The sequence below is a fragment of the Myiozetetes cayanensis genome, unplaced genomic scaffold (assembly GCF_022539395.1).
Source record: "Myiozetetes cayanensis isolate MyiCay16 unplaced genomic scaffold, myiCay2020 scf799, whole genome shotgun sequence".
Taxonomy (NCBI): domain Eukaryota; kingdom Metazoa; phylum Chordata; class Aves; order Passeriformes; family Tyrannidae; genus Myiozetetes; species Myiozetetes cayanensis.
The window spans coordinates 1-20406 of NW_026088074.1; the positions used below are offsets into that span (position 1 = coordinate 1).

Consider the following 20406-nt stretch of genomic DNA (forward strand, 5'->3'; position numbering starts at 1 on the left):
TCATTTTGGGGGTGTTTATCATTTTTGGGGGTGTTTATGATTTTGGGGGATGTTTATCATTTTGGGGGACGTTTATCATTTTGGGAGATGTTTATCATTTTGGGGAGTGTTTATCATTTTGGAGGATGTTTATCATTTTTGGGGGTGTTTATTGTTTCTAGGGGATGTTTATTGTTTTGGGAGTGCATTTATCGTTTTGAGAGTGTTTATCATTTTTGAGGGTGTTTATCATTTTGGGGGTGTTTATCATTTTTGGGGGTAGTTGTATCATTTTTGGGGGATGTTTATCATTTTTGGGGGGGTGTTTATCATTTTTGGGGGGTGTTTATCGTTTCTGGGGGGATGTTTATTGTTTTGGGGGTGGATTTATTGTTTTTGGGGGGGGTGTTTATCATTTTTGGGGGGGTGTTTATCATTTTTGGGGGGGTGTTTATGATTTTGGGGGGGCGTTTATCATTTTTGGGGGGGACGTTTATCATTTTTGGGAGGATGTTTGTCATTTTTGGGGAGGTGTTTATCATTTTTGGGGGGTGTTTATCATTTCTGGGGGGATGTTTATTGTTTTAGGGGTGCATTTATTGGTTTTGGGGGGGTGTTTATCATTTTTGAGGGTACGTTTATTGTTTCTGGGGGTGTTTATCATTTTGGGGGACGTTTATCATTTTGGGGGATGTTTATCATTTTTGGGGGACATTTATAATTTTTGGAGGTGTTTATCATTTCTGGGGTTGTTTATCATTTTTGGGGGTGTTTATCATTTCTGGGGGTGTTTATCATTTTTGGGGGTGTTTATCATTTTTGGGGGTTTTTAGCATTTTGGGGGTGTTTATCATTTCTGGGGGGTTTTTTATCATTTTTGGGGGGTGTTTATCATTTCTGGGGGTTTATCATTTTTGGGGGGTTTTTATCATTTCTGGGGGTTTTTATCATTTTTGGGGGGTGTTTATCATTTCTAGGGGGTTTTTATCATTTTTGGGGGTGTTTATCATTTGCCCCTGCCCAGCTGTCGGTGGTGGAGTACGACCCCGGCACCCACGACCTGAAGACCCTGTCCCTGCACTACTTCGAGGAGCCGGAGCTCAGGGTGGGGCCTGGGGGGGTTATGGGGTGGGGTTTGGGGTCTCCCCCATTGTGGGGGGCTATGGGGTGGGATTTGGGGTCTCCTCCACATCTTGGGGGTCCCCCGACCTTCTGTGCCCCCCCATGTCCCCCCTGAGATGGGTCTGTGCAGAATGTCCATACCCCCTGGGTGTGGGGGGGATCTGTGGGTGGATTTTGGGGTCCCCCAATGTTCTGTGTCCCCCCAGGACAGGTTTGTGCAGAACATGGGTGTGGGTGGGATCTGTGGGTGGATTTTGGGGTCCCCCAATGTTCTGTGTCCCCCCAGGACGGGTTTGTGCAGAACATGGGTGTGGGGGGGATCTGTGGGATCTATGGGTGGATTTTGGGGTCCCCCAATGTTCTGTTTCCCCCAGGATGGGTTTGTGCAGAACGTGTGCACGCTGTGGGGGGGATCTGTGGGATCTGTGGGTGGATTTTGGGGTCCCCCAGTGTTCTCTTTTCCCCCAGGACGGGTTTGTGCAGAACGTACACACGCCGCGGGTGCGGGTGGGATCTGTGGGGGCTCTGGGGTGGATTTTGGGGTGCCCTGACCCCCCTGTTCCCCCCAGGACGGGTTTGTGCAGAACGTGCACACACTGTGGGATCTGTGGGGTGGATTTTGGGGTGCCCTGACCCCCCTGTTTCCCTCAGGATGGGTTTGTGCAGAACGTGCACACGCCGCGGGTGCGGGTGGGATCTGTGGGGGCTGTGGGGTGATTTTGGGGTGTCCCAATCCTGTGTTTTCCCCCAGGACGGGTTTGTGCAGAACATGGGTGGGATCTGTGGGATCTATGGGTGGATTTTGGGGTCCCCCAGTGTTCTCTTTTCCCCCAGGATGGGTTTGTGCAGAACGTACACACGCCGTGGGTGTGGGTGGGATCTGTGGGGGCTCTGGGGTGGATTTTGGGGTGCCCTGACCCCCCTGTTCCCCCCAGGACGGGTTTGTGCAGAACGTGCACACACTGTGGGATCTGTGGGGTGGATTTTGGGGTGCCCTGACCCCCCTGCTTCCCCCAGGATGGGTTTGTGCAGAACGTGCACACGCTGTGGGGGGGATCTGTGGGATCTATGGGTGGATTTTGGGTTCCCCCAATGTTCTGTGTCCCCCCAGGACAGGTTTGTGCAGAACATGGGTGTGGGTGGGATCTGTGGGGGCTGTGGGTGGATTTTGGGGTCCCCCAATGTTCTCTTTTCCCCCAGGACGGGTTTGTGCAGAACATGGGTGTGGGTGGGATCTGTGGGTGGATTTTGGGGTCCCCCAATGTTCTCTTTTCCCCCAGGACGGGTTTGTGCAGAACATGGGTGTGGGTGGGATCTGTGGGGTGGATTTTGGGGTCCCCAGTGTTCTCTTTTCCCCCAGGACGGGTTTGTGCAGAACGTACACACGCCGTGGGTGTGGGTGGGATCTGTGGGGGCTCTGGGGTGGATTTTGGGGTGCCCTGACCCCCCTGTTTCCCCCAGGACGGGTTTGTGCAGAACATGCACACACTGTGGGTGGGATCTGTGGGATCTGTGGGGTGATTTTGGGGTGCCCTGACCCCCCTGTTTCCCCCAGGACGGGTTTGTGCAGAACGTGCACACGCTGTGGGTGGGATCTGTGGGGTGATTTTGGGGTGCCCTGACCCCCCTGTTTCCCCCAGGACGGGTTTGTGCAGAACATGCACACACTGTGGGTGGGATCTGTGGGATCTGTGGGGGGGATTTTGGGGTGCCCTGACCCCCCTGTTTCCCCCAGGACGGGTTTGTGCAGAATGTGCACACACTGTGGGATCTGTGGGGTGGATTTTGGGGTGCCCTGACCCCCCTGTTTCCCTCAGGATGGGTTTGTGCAGAACGTGCACACACTGTGGGATCTGTGGGGTGGATTTTGGGGTGCCCTGACCCCCCTGTTTCCCTCAGGATGGGTTTGTGCAGAACGTGCACACGCCGCGGGTGCGGGTGGGGGCTGTGGGGGCTGTGGGTGGATTTTGGGGTGTCCCAATCCTGTGTTTTCCCCCAGGACGGGTTTGTGCAGAACATGGGTGTGGGTGGGATCTGTGGGTGGATTTTGGGGTCCCCCCCATGGTGTGTGTCCCCCAGGACGGGTTTGTGCAGCACATGGGTGTGGGTGGGATCTGTGGGGGCTGTGGGTGGATTTTGGGGTGCCCTGACCCCCCTGTTTGCCCCCAGGACGGGTTTGTGCAGAACGTGCACACACTGTGGGATCTGTGGGGTGGATTTTGGGGTGTCCCAATCCTGTGTTTGTCCCCAGGATGGATTTGTGCAGAATGTGCACACGCTGTGGGGGGGATCTGTGGGATCTATGGGTGGATTTTGGGTTCCCCCAATGTTCTGTGTCCCCCAGGATGGGTTTGTGCAGAACGTGCACACACTGTGGGATCTGTGGGGTGATTTTGGGGTGCCCCAATGGTGTGTGTTGAGGCTGGCCCCTATTTCTAGGGCCAGTTTTGTGCATTCCCCAGGACGGGTTTGTGCAGAACGTACGCCCGCAGCGGTGGGATCTGTGGGGGCCACACGCCGCGGGTGCGGGTGGGGGCTGTGGGATCTGAGGGTGGGTTTTGGGGTGCCCTGACTCCCCTGTTCCCCCCAGGACGGGTTTGTGCAGAACGTGCACACACTGTGGGTGGGATCCGTGGGGTGGATTTTGGGGTACCCTGACCCCCCTGTTTGCCCCCAGGATGGGTTTGTGCAGAACGTGCACACGCCGCGGGGGACTGTGGGATCTGTGGGTGGATTTTGGGGTGTCCCAATCCTGTGTTCCCCCCAGGACGGGTTTGTGCAGAACATGCGCGTGTGGGTGGGATCTGTGGGGGCTGTGGGGTGGATTTTGGGGTGCCCTGATGCCTCTGTTTCCCCCAGGACGGGTTTGTGCAGAACGTGCACACGCTGTGGGTGGGATCTGTGGGGTGGATTTTGGGGTGCCCCAATGTTCTGTTTTCCCCAGGACGGGTTTGTGCAGAACATGCACACGCCGTGGGTGCGGGTGGGATCTGTGGGGTGGATTTTGGGGTGCCCAACCCTGTTTCCCCCAGGACGGGTTTGTGCAGAACGTGCACACGCCGTGGGTGGGGGATCTGTGGGGCTCTGGGGTGATTTTGGGGTGCCCTGACCCCCCTGTTCCCCCCAGGACGGGTTTGTGCAGAACATGCACACACTGTGGGTGGGATCTGTGGGATCTGTGGGTGGATTTTGGGGTGTCCCAATGTTCTGTGTCCCCCCAGGACGGGTTTGTGCAGAACGTGCACACGCCGCGGGTGCGGGTGGGATCTGTGGGATCCATGGGGTGGATTTTGGGGTACCCTGACCCCCCTGTGTCCCCCAGGACGGGTTTGTGCAGAACGTGCACACACTGTGGGATCCGTGGGGTGGATTTTGGGGTACCCTGACCCCCCTGTGTCCCCCAGGACGGGTTTGTGCAGAACGTGCACACACTGTGGGATCTGTGGGGGCTCTGGGGTGGATTTTGGGGTGTCCTGACCCCCCTGTTTCCCCCAGGATGGGTTTGTGCAGAACGTGCACACGCTGTGGGTGGGATCTGTGGGGGCTGTGGGGTGATTTTGGGGTGCCCTGACCCCCCTGTGTCCCCCAGGATGGGTTTGTGCAGAACGTGCACACGCCGCGGGTGCGGGTGGACCCCGACGGGCGCTGTGCGGTGATGCTGATCTACGGCACCCGCCTGGTGGTGCTGCCCTTCCGCAGGGACTCGCTGGCCGACGAGCACGACGGGCTGGTGGGAGAGGGGTGAGTGCCCCCCTGACCCCCCCGGGGGCCAGGACACCCCCTGAGCCTCGTTATTTCCATCCCTGAACCCCGTTATTTCCCCCACTGAACCCTGTTATCCCCCTGAACCCCGTTATTTCCCCCACTGAACCCTGTTATCCCCCCTGAACCCCGTTATTTCCCCCACTGAACCCTGTTATCCCCCTGAACCCTCGTTATTTCCACTGAACCCTGTTATCCCCCTGAACCCCATTACTTCCCCACTGAACCCTTTTATTTCCCCCTGAACCCTGTTATTCCCCTGAACCCTCTGTTATATCGCCCCCTGAACCCCGTTATCCCACCCTAAGCCGTTATTTCCCCCCCTGAACCCCATTATTTCCATCCTTGAACCCCATTATCCCCCCTGAACCCCGTTATCCCCCCAAGCCCTGTTATATCCCCCCCTGAACCCCTTTATCCCCTGAACCCCTTATTTCCCGAGCCCCCGTTATCCCCCTGAACCCCAGTTATCCCTCCCTGAACCCCGTTATTTCCCTAAACCCTTTATCCCCCCTGAACCTCCGTTATCCCCTGAACCCCTGTTATCCCTCCCTGAACCCCTGTTATCCCCCTGAACCCCGTTATTTCCCTAAACCCCCTTATCCCCCAAACCCCGTTATCCCCTCCTGAGCCCCCGTTATCCCCCAAACCCCGTTATCCCCCAAACCCCGTTATCCCCCTGAACCTCTGCATTTCCATCCTTGGAGCCCTGTTATCCCCCCCTGAACCCGTTATCCCCTGAACCCCCGTTATATTTCTAACCCTGCGACTTCCGAACCCCGTTGTCTCCCCTGAAGCCCTGTTATCCCCCCACTGAACCCTGTTATCCCCCTGAACCCTGCTATTTCCATCCACTGGAGCCCTGCTATCCCCACTGAACCCCGTGACTTCCCCACTGAACCCCAAGTTATTTCGCCCCTGAACCCCGTTCTTCCCTCCTAGACCCTCTGTCATATCGCCCCCTGAACCTGCTATCCCCCTGAAGCCTCGTTTATTTCCCCCTACTGAACCCTGTTATCCTCTGAACCCCAAGTATTTCCCACTGAACCCCGTTACTCCCCCTGAACCCCGTTATTCCCCTGAAGCCTCTGGAAGTTATGTCGCCCTGAACCTCTGCTATCCCACCTTGCCGTTATTTCCCCTGAACCCCATTATTTCCACCCTGAGCCCACATCTCTGAACTCCTCGTTATCCCCAAGCCTGTTACATCCTCTGAACCTCTCGTTATCCCCCCTGAACTCGCTTATTTCCGAGCCCCCGTTATCCCCGAGCCCCCGTTATCCCTCCCTGAACCCTGCTATCCCCCTGAGACCCGTTATACCCCCTGAACCCCGTTATCCCCCCTGAACCCCTGCTATCCCCCTGAGCCCCGCGTATCCCCCCTGAACCCTGCTATCCCCTCCCTGAACCCCGTTATCCCCTCTTGAGACTCTCAAGTATTTCCTAAACCTCTCTTTATCCCCCCCCGAACCCCGTTATCCCTCCTGAGCCCCGTTATCCCCCAAACCCCGTTATCCCCCAAACCCCGTTATCCCCCTGAACCCTGTCATTTCCATCCTTGAGCCCTGTTATCCCCCTGAACCCGTTATCCCCCTGAACCCCGTTATTTCCCTTAACCCCGTTATTTCCCCTGAACCCACATTATCTCCCCAAGCCCTGTTATCCCCCACTGAACCCTGTTATTTCCCTGAACCCTGTTATTTCCATCCCTGAGCCCTGTTATCCCCACTGAACCCCGTTATCCCCTGAACCCTGTTATATCGCCCTGAACCCGTTATCCCTCCTGAACCCGTTATCCCCTGAACCCCGTTATCCCCCTGAACCCCGTTATTTCCCCACTGAACCCTGTTATCCCTGAACCGTTACTTCCCCACTGAACCCTATTAATTCCCCCTGAACCCCGTTATTCCCCCTGAACCCTCTGTTATATCGCCCCTGAACCCCGTTATCCCACCTAAGCCGTTATTTCCCCTGAACCCCATTATTTCCATCCTTGAACCCCATTATCCCCTGAACCCCGTTATCCCCCAAGCCCTGTTATATCCCCCTGAACCCCTTTATCCCCCTGAACCCTTATTTCCCCGAGCCCGTTATCCCCCTGAACCCCGTTATCCCTCCTGAACCCGTTATTTCCCTAAACCCCTTATCCCCCTGAACCCCGTTATCCCCCTGAACCCCGTTATCCCCCTGAGCCCTGTTATCCCCCTGAACCCCGTTATCCCTCCCTGAACCCCGTTATCCCCCTGAACCCCGTTATTTCCCCTAAACCCCTTATCCCCCAAACCCGTTATCCCCTCCTGAGCCCCGTTATCCCCCAAACCCCGTTATCCCCCAAACCCCGTTATCCCCCTGAACCCTGTCATTTCCATCCTTGAGCCCTGTTATCCCCCCTGAACCCGTTATCCCCCTGAACCCGTTATTTCCCCCTTAACCCCGTTATTTCCCCTGAACCCCATTATCTCCCCAAGCCCTGTTATCCCCACTGAACCCTGTTATTTCCCCCTGAACCCTGTTATTTCCATCCCTGAGCCCTGTTATCCCCACTGAACCCCGTTATCCCCCCTGAACCCTGTTATATCGCCCCCTGAACCCCGTTATCCCTCCTGAACCCCGTTATCCCCCTGAACCCCGTTATCCCCCTGAACCCCGTTATTTCCCCACTGAACCCTGTTATCCCCTGAACCCCGTTACTTCCCCACTGAACCCTATTAATTCCCCCTGAACCCCGTTATTTCCCCTGAACCCTCTGTTATATCGCCCCTGAACCCCGTTATCCCACCCTAAGCCGTTATTTCCCCCTGAACCCCATTATTTCCATCCTTGAACCCCATTATCCCCCTGAACCCCGTTATCCCCAAGCCCTGTTATATCCCCCGAGCCCCGTTATCCCTCCCTGAACCCCGTTATCCCCCTGAGCCCCGTTATTTCCCCCTGAACTCCATTATCCCCCTGAACCCCGTTATCCCCCTGAACCCCGTTATTTCCCCTTAACCCCATTATTTCCCGAACCCTGTTATCTCCCCAAGCCCCGTTATCCCCCTGAACCCGTTATTTCCCCCTGAACCCCATTATCCCCCTGAACCCCATTTTATCCCCCCCTGAACCCCGTTATTTCCCCCCCCAGGCAGAAGAGCAGCTTCCTGCCCAGCTACATCATCGACGTGCGGGAGCTGGACGAGAAGCTGCTCAACATCATCGACATGCAGTTCCTGCACGGCTACTACGAGCCCACCCTGCTCATCCTCTTCGAGCCCAACCAGACCTGGCCCGGGTCAGTGGGGGCTTGGGGGGGAGAGACCCCCGGGAGCTGGGGGGACACCCAGCTTTGGGGACACCCCCCGAGACGTGAGCCCTGAGGGGAGGGGGAACGGGGGCACTCTGGGGGGCCCAGTCCAGGGATCTGGGGGACACAGGGACAAGGGACAGGCTTGGGGGGTCCCAGGGGTCAGGCTGTGCCCCCCAGGTGACAGCGGTGTCCCCACAGGGGGGTGGCAGTGCGGCAGGACACGTGTGGGGGTCAGGGGTCGGTGTGTGTGTCCCCCAGGTGACAGTGGTGTCCCCACAGGCGGGTGGCAGTGCGACAGGACACGTGTGGGGTCCCAGGGGTCAGGCTGTGTCCCCCAGGTGACAGTGGTGTCCCCACAGGCGGGTGGCAGTGCGACAGGACACGTGCAGCATCGTGGCCATCTCCCTGAACATCCTGCAGCGCGTCCACCCCGTCATCTGGTCCCTGAGCTCCCTCCCCTTCGACTGCACACAGGCCCTGCCCGTCCCCAAACCCATTGGTGGGTGACAGGGACAATGACAGGGATCCCTGCCCGTCCCCAAACCCATGGGTGGGTGACAGGGACAGTGTGGGGACAGTGATGACGTGATGATGTGGTGGTGGTGACAGTGTGATGGCAGTGGTGGTGATGGTGGCAGTGACTGTGTGATGGTGGTGGTGACAGTGACACTGTCCCTGTCCCCAAGGGTGGTGATGGTGACACTGACACTGTCCCTGTCCCCAGGGGGGTGGTAATGATGACAATGACACTGTCCCTGTCCCCAGAGGGGTGGTGATGGTGACACTGACAGTGACACTGTCCCTGTCCCCAGGGGGGGTGGTGATGGTGACAATGACTGTCCCTGTCCACAGGGGGGGGTGATGGTGACAATGACACTGTCCCTGTCCCCAGGGGGTGGTGGCAATGACACTGACACTGTCCCTGTCCCCAGGGGGGGGTGGTGATGGTGACAATGACAATGACACTGTCCCTGTCCCCAGGGAGGGTGATGACAATAACACTGGCACTGTCCCTGTCCCCAGAGGGGTGGTCATGGTGACAATGACACTGTCCCTGTCTCCAGGGGGGTGGTGATGGTGACAGTGACAGTGACACTGTCCCTGTCCCAGGGGGGTGATGATGGTGACAATGACACTGTCCCTGTCCCCAGGGGGGTGGTGACAATGACACTGACACTGTCCCTGTCCCCAGGGGGGGTGGTGATGGTGACAATGACAATGACACTGTCCCTGTCCCCAGGGGGGGTGGTGATGGTGACACTGACACTGTCCCTGTCCCCAGGGGGGGTGGTGATCTTCGCTGTGAACTCCCTGCTGTACCTGAACCAGAGTGTCCCTCCCTACGGGGTGGCCCTGAACAGCCTCACCTGCGGCACCACCGTCTTCCCTCTCCGTAAGGACAGCCCTGCCTGCCTCCCCCTCCTCCTCCTCCCCCTTCTCCTCCTCCTCCTCCCCCTTCTCCCCCTCATCCCCCTCATCCCCCTCTTCCTCCTCCTCCCATCCTTCTTTTCCCCCTCATCCTCTTTGTCCTTCCTCTCTTTGTCCTCATCTCTCTCCTTCTGCTTCCTTCCCATCATCCCTGCGCTTCTCTTCATTTTCTTCTTCATCTTCCTTCTTGTTCTCATCTTCCTCCTCCATCTCTTTTATCCCCTCCACCTCTTTTCTTCCCTTTCCTTCTTTCTTGTCTCCTTGCTCCTCTTCCTGCTCTTCCTCCTCCTTGTCCTTCTCTTCATCCTTGTTTGTCCTTCCAACCTTCTTCCTTCTTCTCTTCCTTCTTCTCCTCCCTGTTCTCATCTGCCTCAACCTCTTTGTACTTGTCTTTCTTTTCCCTGTCTTGCTTTCCTTTTCCTCCTCTTCTTCTTCTCTTTCCTCTTCTTCCTCCTCCTCTTCCTCGCTCTCTTTTCCTTCCTCCTCCTCACTCCTACTCATTTTCCTCCTCCCCTTCTTCCTTTTCTTCTTCCTCCTCCTCTTCCTCGCTCTCTTTTCCTTCCTCCTCCTCCTCCTCCTCCTCCTCGCTCCTACTCATTTTCCTCCTCCCCTTCTTCCTTTTCTTCTTCCTGCTCCTCGTGCTCTTCCTCCTCCTTGTCCTCTCCTTCCTCCTCCTCCTCCTCCTCCTCCTCCTCTTCCCCCCCGTTGTGGGGTGTCTGTGACCCCCCCGTTCCCCAGGGGTGCAGGAGGGGGTGAGGATGACTCTGGACTGCGCCCAGGCCACCTTCATCTCCTACGACAAGATGGTCATCTCGCTCAAAGGGGGGGAGATGTGAGTGTGGGCAGGTCCAGGGGGGGTTTTTGGGGAGGGGAGGGGGGCAGGTGACCCCCCCTGAGGTGTCCCCACGCCGTGTCCCCCTGTCCTGGCTCCGGTCACGGATGGGATTTGCTCCCTCTGCTCCTTCCTCCGGGACAACGGGGGGGTCTTGGGGTGCTCCTGGGAGGCTCTGGCGTGACCGTGGGGGGCTGTGGGTGGCCCTGGGGGGCTGTGGGTGACCTAGGGGGCTGTGGGGTGGCCCTGGGGGGCTGTGGGGTGACCCCAGGGTGTCCCCTGAGGGTGTCCCCCCCCGTGTCCCCGTCCCAGCTACGTGTGCTGATGCTGATCACAGACGGGATGAGCTCCTTCCACTGGGATAAGGGGGTCCCCGGGGGTCCCTGTGGGTCCTGGCTGACTCTGGGTGACCCTGGGGGGCTCTGGGGTGTGGGGTGACCCCTCCTGAGGGTGTCCCCCCCTTTGTGTCCCCCCCCCCAGCTACGTGCTGACACTGATCGCGGACGGGATGCGCTCCATCCATTCCTTCCACTGGGATAAGGGGGGGTCCCTGGGGGTCCCTGTGGGTCCTGGCTGACTGTGGGTGACCCAGGAGGGCTCTGGAGTGTGGGATGACCCCTCCTGAGGGTGTCTCCTGCTCCGTGTCCCCCCCCAGCTACGTGCTCACGCTGATCACGGACGGGATGCGCTCCGTCCGCTCCTTCCACTTCGACAAGGCCGCCGCCTCCGTCCTCACAACCTGTGTGAGTCTGGGGGGAGCAGGGGGGGCACCCCCGGGCCCGGGGACCCCCTGGGGCTCCCCTGTGACCCCCCTGTGTCCCCCTGTGCCCAGATGGTGCCGCTGGAGCCGGGGTACCTGTTCCTGGGGTCCCGCCTGGGCAACTCCCTGCTGCTCAAGTACACCGAGAAGCTGCAGGAGCCCCCGGCTGGGGCGGGCAAGGAGGGGCCTGAGCGCCAGGTGGGACCCCAAAAACCTCCCTGGCACCCCAAAATGCTCCCCAGGACTCCAGGATTTACCTTGGGGCTTCAAACACCTCCTGGGAACCCCAAAAGACCCCCTCCCCCCACTTCTGAGGACCCAAAACCTCATTCCAGGATCCCAAAACCCTCCCTGAGCACCCTAAAGTATCACTCTGGGGAACCTAAAACCTCTCCAAAGGGGCCCCAAAATTGTTCCCTGGTAGCCCAAACTCCTCCTTGCAGGGCCCCTGAACCCTCCTGGGGACCCCCAAAAGCTGCCCTGGGGACCTCAACACCCTCCTGGGATGCAAAACCTCCCTCCAGGGCGGGGGAGGGACCCAAAACCTCTCCCCAGGGCCCCAGAACCCTTTTGGGGACCCCAAACACTGCTCTGGGGACCCCAAAGCCTCCCCAGAGCCCACCCTGACTGAAGGGCTGTTTTGGGGGGCTCCTTCTCCCTCTTGTTCCCCTCCAGGAGGAGCCCCCAGTGAAGAAGAAGCGCTCGGACTCCTCGGGGCCATGGGCAGGTGGGGGACACCTGGGGACACCTGGGGACCCCCCAGTCAGGGTGGGTGGGGCACAGGGACATGGGGGACACGTGGGGACACCCCTGGGGGGGAGCAGAGCCCAAAGGACAGGGGGGTCCTGGGGTCACCTCGGGGGTGACACTGTGACAGGGGGTGACTGGGGGTAACTGGGGGGGTCACATGGGGATGGCAGGGGGGTGACATGGGGTGACATGAGGGGTGACTGGGTGTGATGGGGGCAGTGGGAGGGTGATGGGGTGGCAGTGGGTGACAAGAGATGGCAGAGGGTGCTGTAGGGTGGCAGCAGGTGACAGTGCTGTCCCTGTCCCCGAGGGGGGAAGCCGTCGGCGCAGGACGAGGTGGACGAGATCGAGGTGTACGGGAGCGAGGCCGCCTCGGGCACCCAGCTGGCCACCTACTCCTTTGAGGTACTGTCACCCCCTGTCACCCCCTGTGACCCTCTGTCACCTCTGTGACCCCCCTGTGACACCCAGCTGGCCACCTACTCCTTTGAGGTACTGTCACCCCCCTGTCACCCCCTGTGACCCCCCTGTGACACCCAGCTGGCCACCTACTCCTTTGAGGTACTGTCACCCCCCTGTGACCCCCTGTCACCTCTGTAACCTCCCTGTGACCCCCAGCTGGCCACCTACTCCTTCGAGGTACCCAGGGGACACCCCTCTGACCCTCTGTCACCCCCCAGGTGTGTGACAGCATCCTCACCATCTGTGACCCCCCCTGTAACCCCCATGTCCCCTCCATGTCCCCCAGGTGTGTGACAGCATCCTCAATGTCTGTTACCCCCTGTGACCCCCCGTGTCCCCTCTGTCCCCAGGTGTGTGACAGCATCCTCACCATCTGTGACCCCCCGTGTCCCCTCTGTCCCCAGATGTGTGACAGCATCCTCAATGTCTGTGACCCCCCTGTGACCCCCCGTGTCCCCTCCATGTCCCCCCAGGTGTGTGACAGCATCCTCAATGTCTGTTACCCCCTGTGACCCCCTGTGACCCCTCGTGTCCCCTCTGTCCCCAGGTGTGTGACAGCATCCTCAATGTCTGTGACCCCCCCTCTGTGACCCCCCGTGTCCTCTCTGTCCCCAGGTGTGTGACAGCATCCTCAATGTCTGTGACCCCCTCTGTGACCCCCGTGTCCTCTCTGTCCCCAGGTGTGTGACAGCATCCTCAATGTCTGTGACCCCCTCTGTGACCCCCGTGTCCCCTCTGTCCCCAGGTGTGTGACAGCATCCTCACTGTCTGTGACCCCCCCGTGTCCTCTCTGTCCCCAGGTGTGTGACAGCATCCTCAACATCGGGCCCTGTGCCAACGCAGCCATGGGGGAACCGGCCTTCCTGTCAGAGGAGGTGAGGGGGGGACACCCCAGAACTGCTGGAACCCCAAAATCCCCCCCCGCCCCGGGACCCCCCAGAGCTGCCCCCAGCTCGGGGTGACCCCCCTGTGTCCCCCAGTTCCAGAACAGCCCCGAGCCCGACCTGGAGATCGTCCTGTGCTCGGGCTACGGCAAGAACGGGGCCCTCACCGTGCTGCAGGTACCCCAAAATCATCCCTGGCACCCCAAAATCATCCCTGGCACCCCAAAATCCCCGTGAGCCCCTCCCAACACCCTCCAAACCCCTGTGCCCCCAAACCCCCTGTACTCGGGCTCCAGCAAGAACAGGGCCCTCACTGTGCTGCAGGTACCCCAAACCATCCCTGGCACCCCAAAATCATCCCTGGTACCCCAAAACCATCCCTGGCACCCCAAAACCATCCCTGAGCCCCCCCAAATCCCCCTGTGCCCTCAAACCCCTGTGCTCAGGCTATGGCAAGAACAGGGCCCTCACCGTGCTGCAGGTACCCCAAAATCATCCCTGACACCCCAAAACCATCCCTGGCACCCCAAAACCCCTGCTGAGCCCCTACCAACCCCCATACCCCAAAACCCCCTGCACCCCAAAGCCCCCTGACACCCTCAAACCCCTCCTGTACCCCCAAACCTTTCCTGTACCTCAAAATTCCCCTGTACCCCCAAACTCCCTGAACCCCCATGTACCTCCAAACACCCTGGTAACCCCAACCCTCCCTGTACCCTCCACCCCTGACACCCCCAAACCTCCCTGACACCCCCCCAACCTCCTGACACCCCAAACCCCTGACATCCCCAACCCCCTCTGACACCCCCAACCCCCTGACACCCCCAAACCTCCCTAACACCCCAACCCCCTGACACCCCCAAACCTCCCTAACACCCCAACCCCCTGACACCCTCAAACCCCCTGACACCCCCAAACCCCCTGACACCCCCAACCCCCGCACCGCCCAAGGCCCCCGGCCCGAGGTTCCCAGGGGGTCGGTTCTGGTGCCAGAGCAGGGCTGGGCACGAACCAGGGCAGTCCCGAGGGTGGGCACTGCCTGTACCCCCCAGCTACAGCCCCCAGCACCCCTGTACCCCCAAACACAGCCCCCCATCACCCCTGTACCCCACAGCTACAGCCCCCATCACCCCTGTACCCCCAACCACAGCCCCCTATCACCCCTGTACCCCCAACCACAGCCCCCATCACCCTGTACCCCCAACCACAGCCTCCATCACCCTGTACCCCCAACCACAGCCCCCATCACCCCTGTACCCCCATAGCTGCAGCCCCTATCACCCCTGTACCCCCAACCACGGCCCCCCATCACCCTGTACCCCCAACCACAGCCTCCATCACCCCTGTACCCCCATAGCTACAACCCCCCATCACCCCTGTACCCCCAACCACAGTCACACCCTCGTACCCCATAGCTACAGCCCCCATCACCCCTGTGCTAACCACAGCCCCCATCACCCCTGTACCCCCAACCACAGCCCCCATCACCCTGTACCCCAACCACAGCCCCCATCACCCTGTGCCCCCATGGCTACAGCCCCCATCACCCTGTGCCCCCATAGCTACGGCCCCCAGCACCCCTGTGCCCCCACCACAGCCCCCATCACCCTGTGCCCCGCAGCTACAGCCCCATCACCCCTGTGCCCCCAACCACAGCCCCCATCACCCTGTACTCCCCATGGCTAGCTAGCCCCATCACCCCTGTACCCCCAACCACAGCCCCCATCACCCTGTACCCCAGCTATGGCCCCTCATCACCCCTGTGCCCCCAACCACAGCCCCCATCACCCCTGTACCCCATAGCTACAGCCCCCAGCACCCCTGTACCCCCAACCACAGCCCCCATCACCCCTGTACCCCCAGCTACAACCCCATCACCCCTGTACCCCCAACCACAGCCTCCATCACCCCTGTACCCTCAAACACAGCCCCCCATCACCCCTGTACCCCCAAACACAGGCTCCCAGTTCTATGGGGCAGTCGGTGTCCCCGGCCCCTTGGGGCAGCCCCCTGGCCCCCCAGCTCTACAGGGCAGCCCCCACCCACTGTCCCCAACCCTGGGACCCCAGCCCGAGGCTGTCCCCTGTCCCCCCGTGCAGTGTGCCCTGTCCCCGTGTCCCCAGTGCCATGGGCAGCCCCAGCCCCGAGGGCTGTCCCCTGTCCCCCGTGACCGTGTCCCCTGTCCCCGTGTCCCCAGTGCCATGGGCAGCCCCAGCCCCGAGGGCTGTCCCCTGTCCCCCGTGACCGTGTCCCCTGTCCCCGTGTCCCCAGCGCCCTGGGCAGCCCGAGGCTGTCCCCGTGACCGTGTCCCCCTGTCCCCGTGTCCCCAGTGCCATGGGCAGCCCCCAGCCCCGAGGGCTGTCCCCCTGTCCCCCCGTGACGGTGTCCCCCTGTCCCCGTGTCCCCAGCGCAGTATCCGGCCCCAGGTGGTGACGACGTTCGAGCTGCCGGGCTGTTACGACATGTGGACGGTCACCGCGCCCCCCCCGCGGGACCAGGTGGGGCTGGGGGGCTGCGTGGCCCCTCCCCGTGTCCCTCTGTCCCCTCTCCCCTGTCCCCATGTCCCCGTGTCCCCTGTCCCCATCCCTGTCCCCATGTCCCCTGTGTCCTCCTGTCCCCCTCCCCTGTCCCCCGTGTCCCCTGTCCCCCTCCCCTGTCCCCATGTCCCCTGTGTCCTCCTGTCCCCTCCCTGTCCCCATGTCCCCTGTGTCCCCCTGTGTCCCCCTCCCTGTCCCCATGTCCCTGTGTCCCCTGTGTCCCCTCCTGTCCCCATGTCCCCTGTGTCCCCTTGTGTCCCCATCCCTGTGTCCCTCCCGCCCTGCTCCCCTCCACCCTGGTGTCCCCAAGGCCCCCTGCATCCCCCTGTGTCCCTGTGTCCCCTCCCCCTGTGACCCCATCCTGTGTCTCCATGTCCCCCTGTCCTGTTCTCCTGTGTCCCCCATGTCCCCTGTCCTGTGTACCCCCATTCCATGTCCTGCTCTGTGTCCCCATGTCCCCTGTCCTTGTGTACCCCCATTCCATGTCCTGCTCTGTGTCCCCCATGTCCCCCTGTCCTTGTGTACCCCCATTCCATGTCCTGCTCTGTGTCCCCCATGTCCCCCTGTCCTTGTGTACCCCCATTCCATGTCCTGCTCTGTGTCCCCCATGTCCCCCTGTCCCTGTGTCCCCCCATGTTCCCCTGTCCTTGTGTACCCCCATTCCATGTCCTGCTCTGTGTCCCCCATGTCCCTCTGTCCCTGTGTCCCCTCATGTCCCCCTGTCCCTTTGTACCCCCATTCCATGTCCTGCTCCCTGTCCCTGTGTCCCCTCATCCCTATGACACCCCTTCCCTGTGGCCACCATCCCACATCTCCATGTCCCCATGTCCCCTCCTCCCCACGTCCCCATGTGCCCCTCCCACGTCCCCATGTGCCCCCTCCCACATCCCCATGTGTCCCTGTCTCCATGTCCCCCATTCCTGTGTCCCTCCTGTCCCCCCACCCCTGTCCCCCTGTCCTGTGGCTGCCTGTCCTCCCCTCCCTGTGTGTTCCTCCCCTCTTGGTATCCGTGTCCCCATTCCCGTGTCCCCCATTCCCATGTCCCCATTCTATGTCCCCATTCCCATGTCCCCCATTCCCATGTCCCCTATTCCCATGTCCCTCATTCCCATGTCCCCAGTGTCCCCATTCCCATGTCCCCCCATTCCCGTGTCCCCCCATTACCATGTCCCCTGTTCCCGTGTCCCCATTCCCGTGTGTTCCCATGTCCCCCCATTCCCGTGTCCCCCCATGTCCCCCTATTCCTGTGTCCCCCATTCCCGTGTCCCCCCATTCCCGTGTCCCCCCATTCCCGTGTCCCCCCCGTCCCCATGCCGGTCCCTCCCCACAGCCGGAGGCGGCTCCGGGGACGAGCGCGGAGACGGAGACGGCGCCGGCTCCGGAGAGCTCTGAGGAGGATGGACAGAGACACGGGTTCCTCATCCTCAGCAGGGAGGACTCCACCATGGTGAGGGGACAGGGACAGGGGACAGGGGACAGGGGACACAGGGACACGGGTTCCTCATCCTCAGCAGGGAGGACTCCACCATGGTGAGGGGACAGGGACAGGGACACAGGGACACTGGGACAGGGGACACAGGGACAGAGACACGGGTTCCTCATCCTCAGCAGGGAGGACTCCACCATGGTGAGGGGACAGGGACAGGGGACAGGAGAGGACAGGGACAGGGACACAGGGACAGAGACACGGGTTCCTCATCCTCAGCAGGGAGGACTCCACCATGGTGAGGGGACAGGGACAGGGGACAGGGAACAGGGGACAGGGACAGGGGACACAGGGACAGAGACACGGGTTCCTCATCCGCAGCAGGGAGGACTCCACCATGGTGAGGGGACAGGGACAGGGGACAGGGGAGAGGGACAGGGGACAGGGGACAGGGACAGGGGACACAGGGACATGGGTTCTTCATCCTCAGCAGGGAGGACTCCACCATGGTGAGGGGACAGGGACAGGGGACACAGGGACACGGGTTCCTCATCCTCAGCAGGGAGGACTCCACCGTGGTGAGGGGATGGGGACAGGGGACACAGGGACAGGGGACAGGGACAGGGGCAGGGGACAGGGACAGGGGACACAGGGACAGGGACACTGGGACAGGGGTGTCACCAGGGTGGAGCTGGGGTCGGTCCCACCCCATGTGTCCCCAGGGACAGTGCCCAGGTTGTGGGGGCTCCCCTGGGTGCCGTGTCCCCCGATGTCCCCCCGATGTCCCCCGATGTCCCCCGATGTCCCCTGATGTCCCCTGATGTCCCCCGATGTCCCCCTGATGTCCCCCTGATGTCCCCGTGTCCCGCAGATCCTGCAGACGGGGCAGGAGATCCTGGAGCTGGACACGAGTGGCTTTGCCACGCAGGGACCCACCGTGTTCGCCGGCAACCTGGGCGAGGGGAAGTACATCGTGCAGGTGTCCCCCCTGGGGCTCAGGCTGCTCGAGGGAGGTGGGTGACACACCTGGGGACACACCTGGGGACATGGGACACACCTGGGGACACACCTGGGGACACACCTGGGCAAGGGGCAGTACATCGTGCAGGTGTCCCCCCTGGGGCTCAGGCTGCTCGAGGGAGGTGGGTGACACACCTGGGGACACACCTGGGATACACCTGGGGACATGGGACACACCTGGGGACACACCTAGGACACACCTGGGGACACACCTGGGACACACCTGGGCAAGGGGCAGTACATCGTGCAGGTGTCCCCCCTGGGGCTCAGGCTGCTCGAGGGAGGTGGGTGACACACCTGGGGACACACCTGGGATACACCTGGGGACATGGGACACACCTGGGGACACACCTAGGACACACCTGGGGACACACCTGGGACACACCTGGGCAAGGGGCAGTACATCGTGCAGGTGTCCCCCCTGGGGCTCAGGCTGCTCGAGGGAGGTGGGTCACACCTGGGGACACACCTGGGGACACACCTGGGACACACCTGGGGACATGGGACACACCTGGGGACACACCTGGGCGAGGGGCAGTACATCGTGCAGGTGTCCCCCCTGGGGCTCAGGCTGCTCGAGGGAGGTGGGTGACACACCTGGGGACACACCTGGGGACATGGGACACACCTGGGACACACCTGGGCGAGGGGAAGTACATCGTGCAGGTGTCCCCCCTGGGGCTCAGGCTGCTCGAGGGAGGTGGGTGACACACCTGGGGACATGGGACACACCTGGGACACACCTGGGCGAGGGGAAGTACATCGTGCAGGTGTCCCCCCTGGGGCTCAGGCTGCTCGAGGGAGGTGGGTCACACCTGGGGACACACCTGGGACACACCTGGGGACATGGGACACACCTGGGGACACAGGACACACCTGGGACACACCTGGGGATACACCTGGGGACACAGCTGGGTGCCCTGTCACCCCTGTGCTGGCTGCTGGAGGGAGGGAGGTGACCCGAGGGTGGCTCTGGGGTGATACCACAGTGACCACGTGTGTCCCCCCTGTCCCAGCTGCAGGAGGGTGGGGGGTGACACGGGGTGGGTGACACGGGTGGGTGACACAGGGTGGTGACATGGGGGTGACACGGGGGTGACACGGGGGTGGGTGACACGGGGGGTGACACAGGGTGGGTGACATGGGGTGACACGGGGGTGACACAGGTGGGTGACACAGGGTGGGTGACTCGGGGTGGGTGACACAGGGTGGGTGACATGGGGTGGGTAACATGGGGGTGACTCGGGGTGGGTGACATGGGGTGACACGGGGTGGGTGACACAGGGTGGGTGACAGTGGGTGACTCGGGTGGGTGACACGGGTGGGTGACATGGGGGTGACACGGGGGTGACACAGGGTGGGTGACACGGAGTGGGTGACATGGGAGGTGACACAGGGTGGGTGACACAGGGGGTGACATGAGGGGTGACACAGGGTGGGTGACACGGAGTGGGTGACATGGGAGGTGACACAGGGTGGGTAACACAGGGTGGGTGACATGGGGGGTGACACAGGGGGGGTGACACAGGATGGGTGACACAGGGTGGGTGACACAGGGGGGTGGCAGTGACCCCGCTGTGCCCCCGTGTCCCCGGCAGTGACGCAGCTGCACTTCGTGCCCGTGGATTTGGGGTCCCCCATCGTTCACTGCGCTGTGGCCGATCCTTCGGGGTCCTGCTCAGCGCCGAGGGCCACCTGGCCACCTTCACCCTCAAGGGGGACACCTACGGCGGCCGCGCCCCCCGCCTGGCCCTACTCCGGCCCCCCGTGTCACACGTGAGTGTCACCTGTGTCCCCAACACCCGTGTCACACGTGAGTGTCACCTGTGTCCCCAAACCCCCGCCTGGCCCTGCTCAGACCCCCTGTGTCACATGTGAGTGTCACCTGTGTCCCCAAACCCCCGCCTGGCCCTGCTCAGACCCCCTGTGTCACATGTGAGTGTCACCTGTGTCCCCAATCCCCCCGTGTCACACGTGAGTGTCACCTGTATCACCTGTGTCCCCAACACCCGTGTCACACGTGAGTGTCACCTGTGTCACCTGTGTCCCCAACAACCCTTCCTGGCCCTGCTCAGGCCCCCTGTGTCACATGTGAGTGTCACCTGCGTCACCTGTGTCCCCAACACCCGTGTCACACGTGAGTGTCACCTGTGTCACC

The 20406-nt window shown here is 61.3% G+C and overlaps 1 protein-coding gene across 1 annotated transcript; it reads left to right on the forward strand.

Moving 5' to 3' along the window:
- Positions 1-956: 956 nt before the first annotated feature.
- Positions 957-20061, forward strand: LOC126652379 (cleavage and polyadenylation specificity factor subunit 1-like; the record flags this gene model as incomplete). The annotated part of the gene is given in 17 exon segments (XM_050339117.1): positions 957-1084; positions 4691-4842; positions 7988-8134; positions 8509-8648; positions 9432-9542; positions 10316-10409; positions 11065-11152; positions 11242-11367; positions 11845-11896; positions 12230-12324; positions 13182-13256; positions 13362-13442; positions 15674-15763; positions 17133-17249; positions 18100-18241; positions 19847-19915; positions 19918-20061. Coding segments are annotated over 17 exon segments (1851 nt in total), but the record flags the coding sequence as incomplete, so codon positions are not given.
- Positions 20062-20406: the final 345 nt, after the last annotated feature.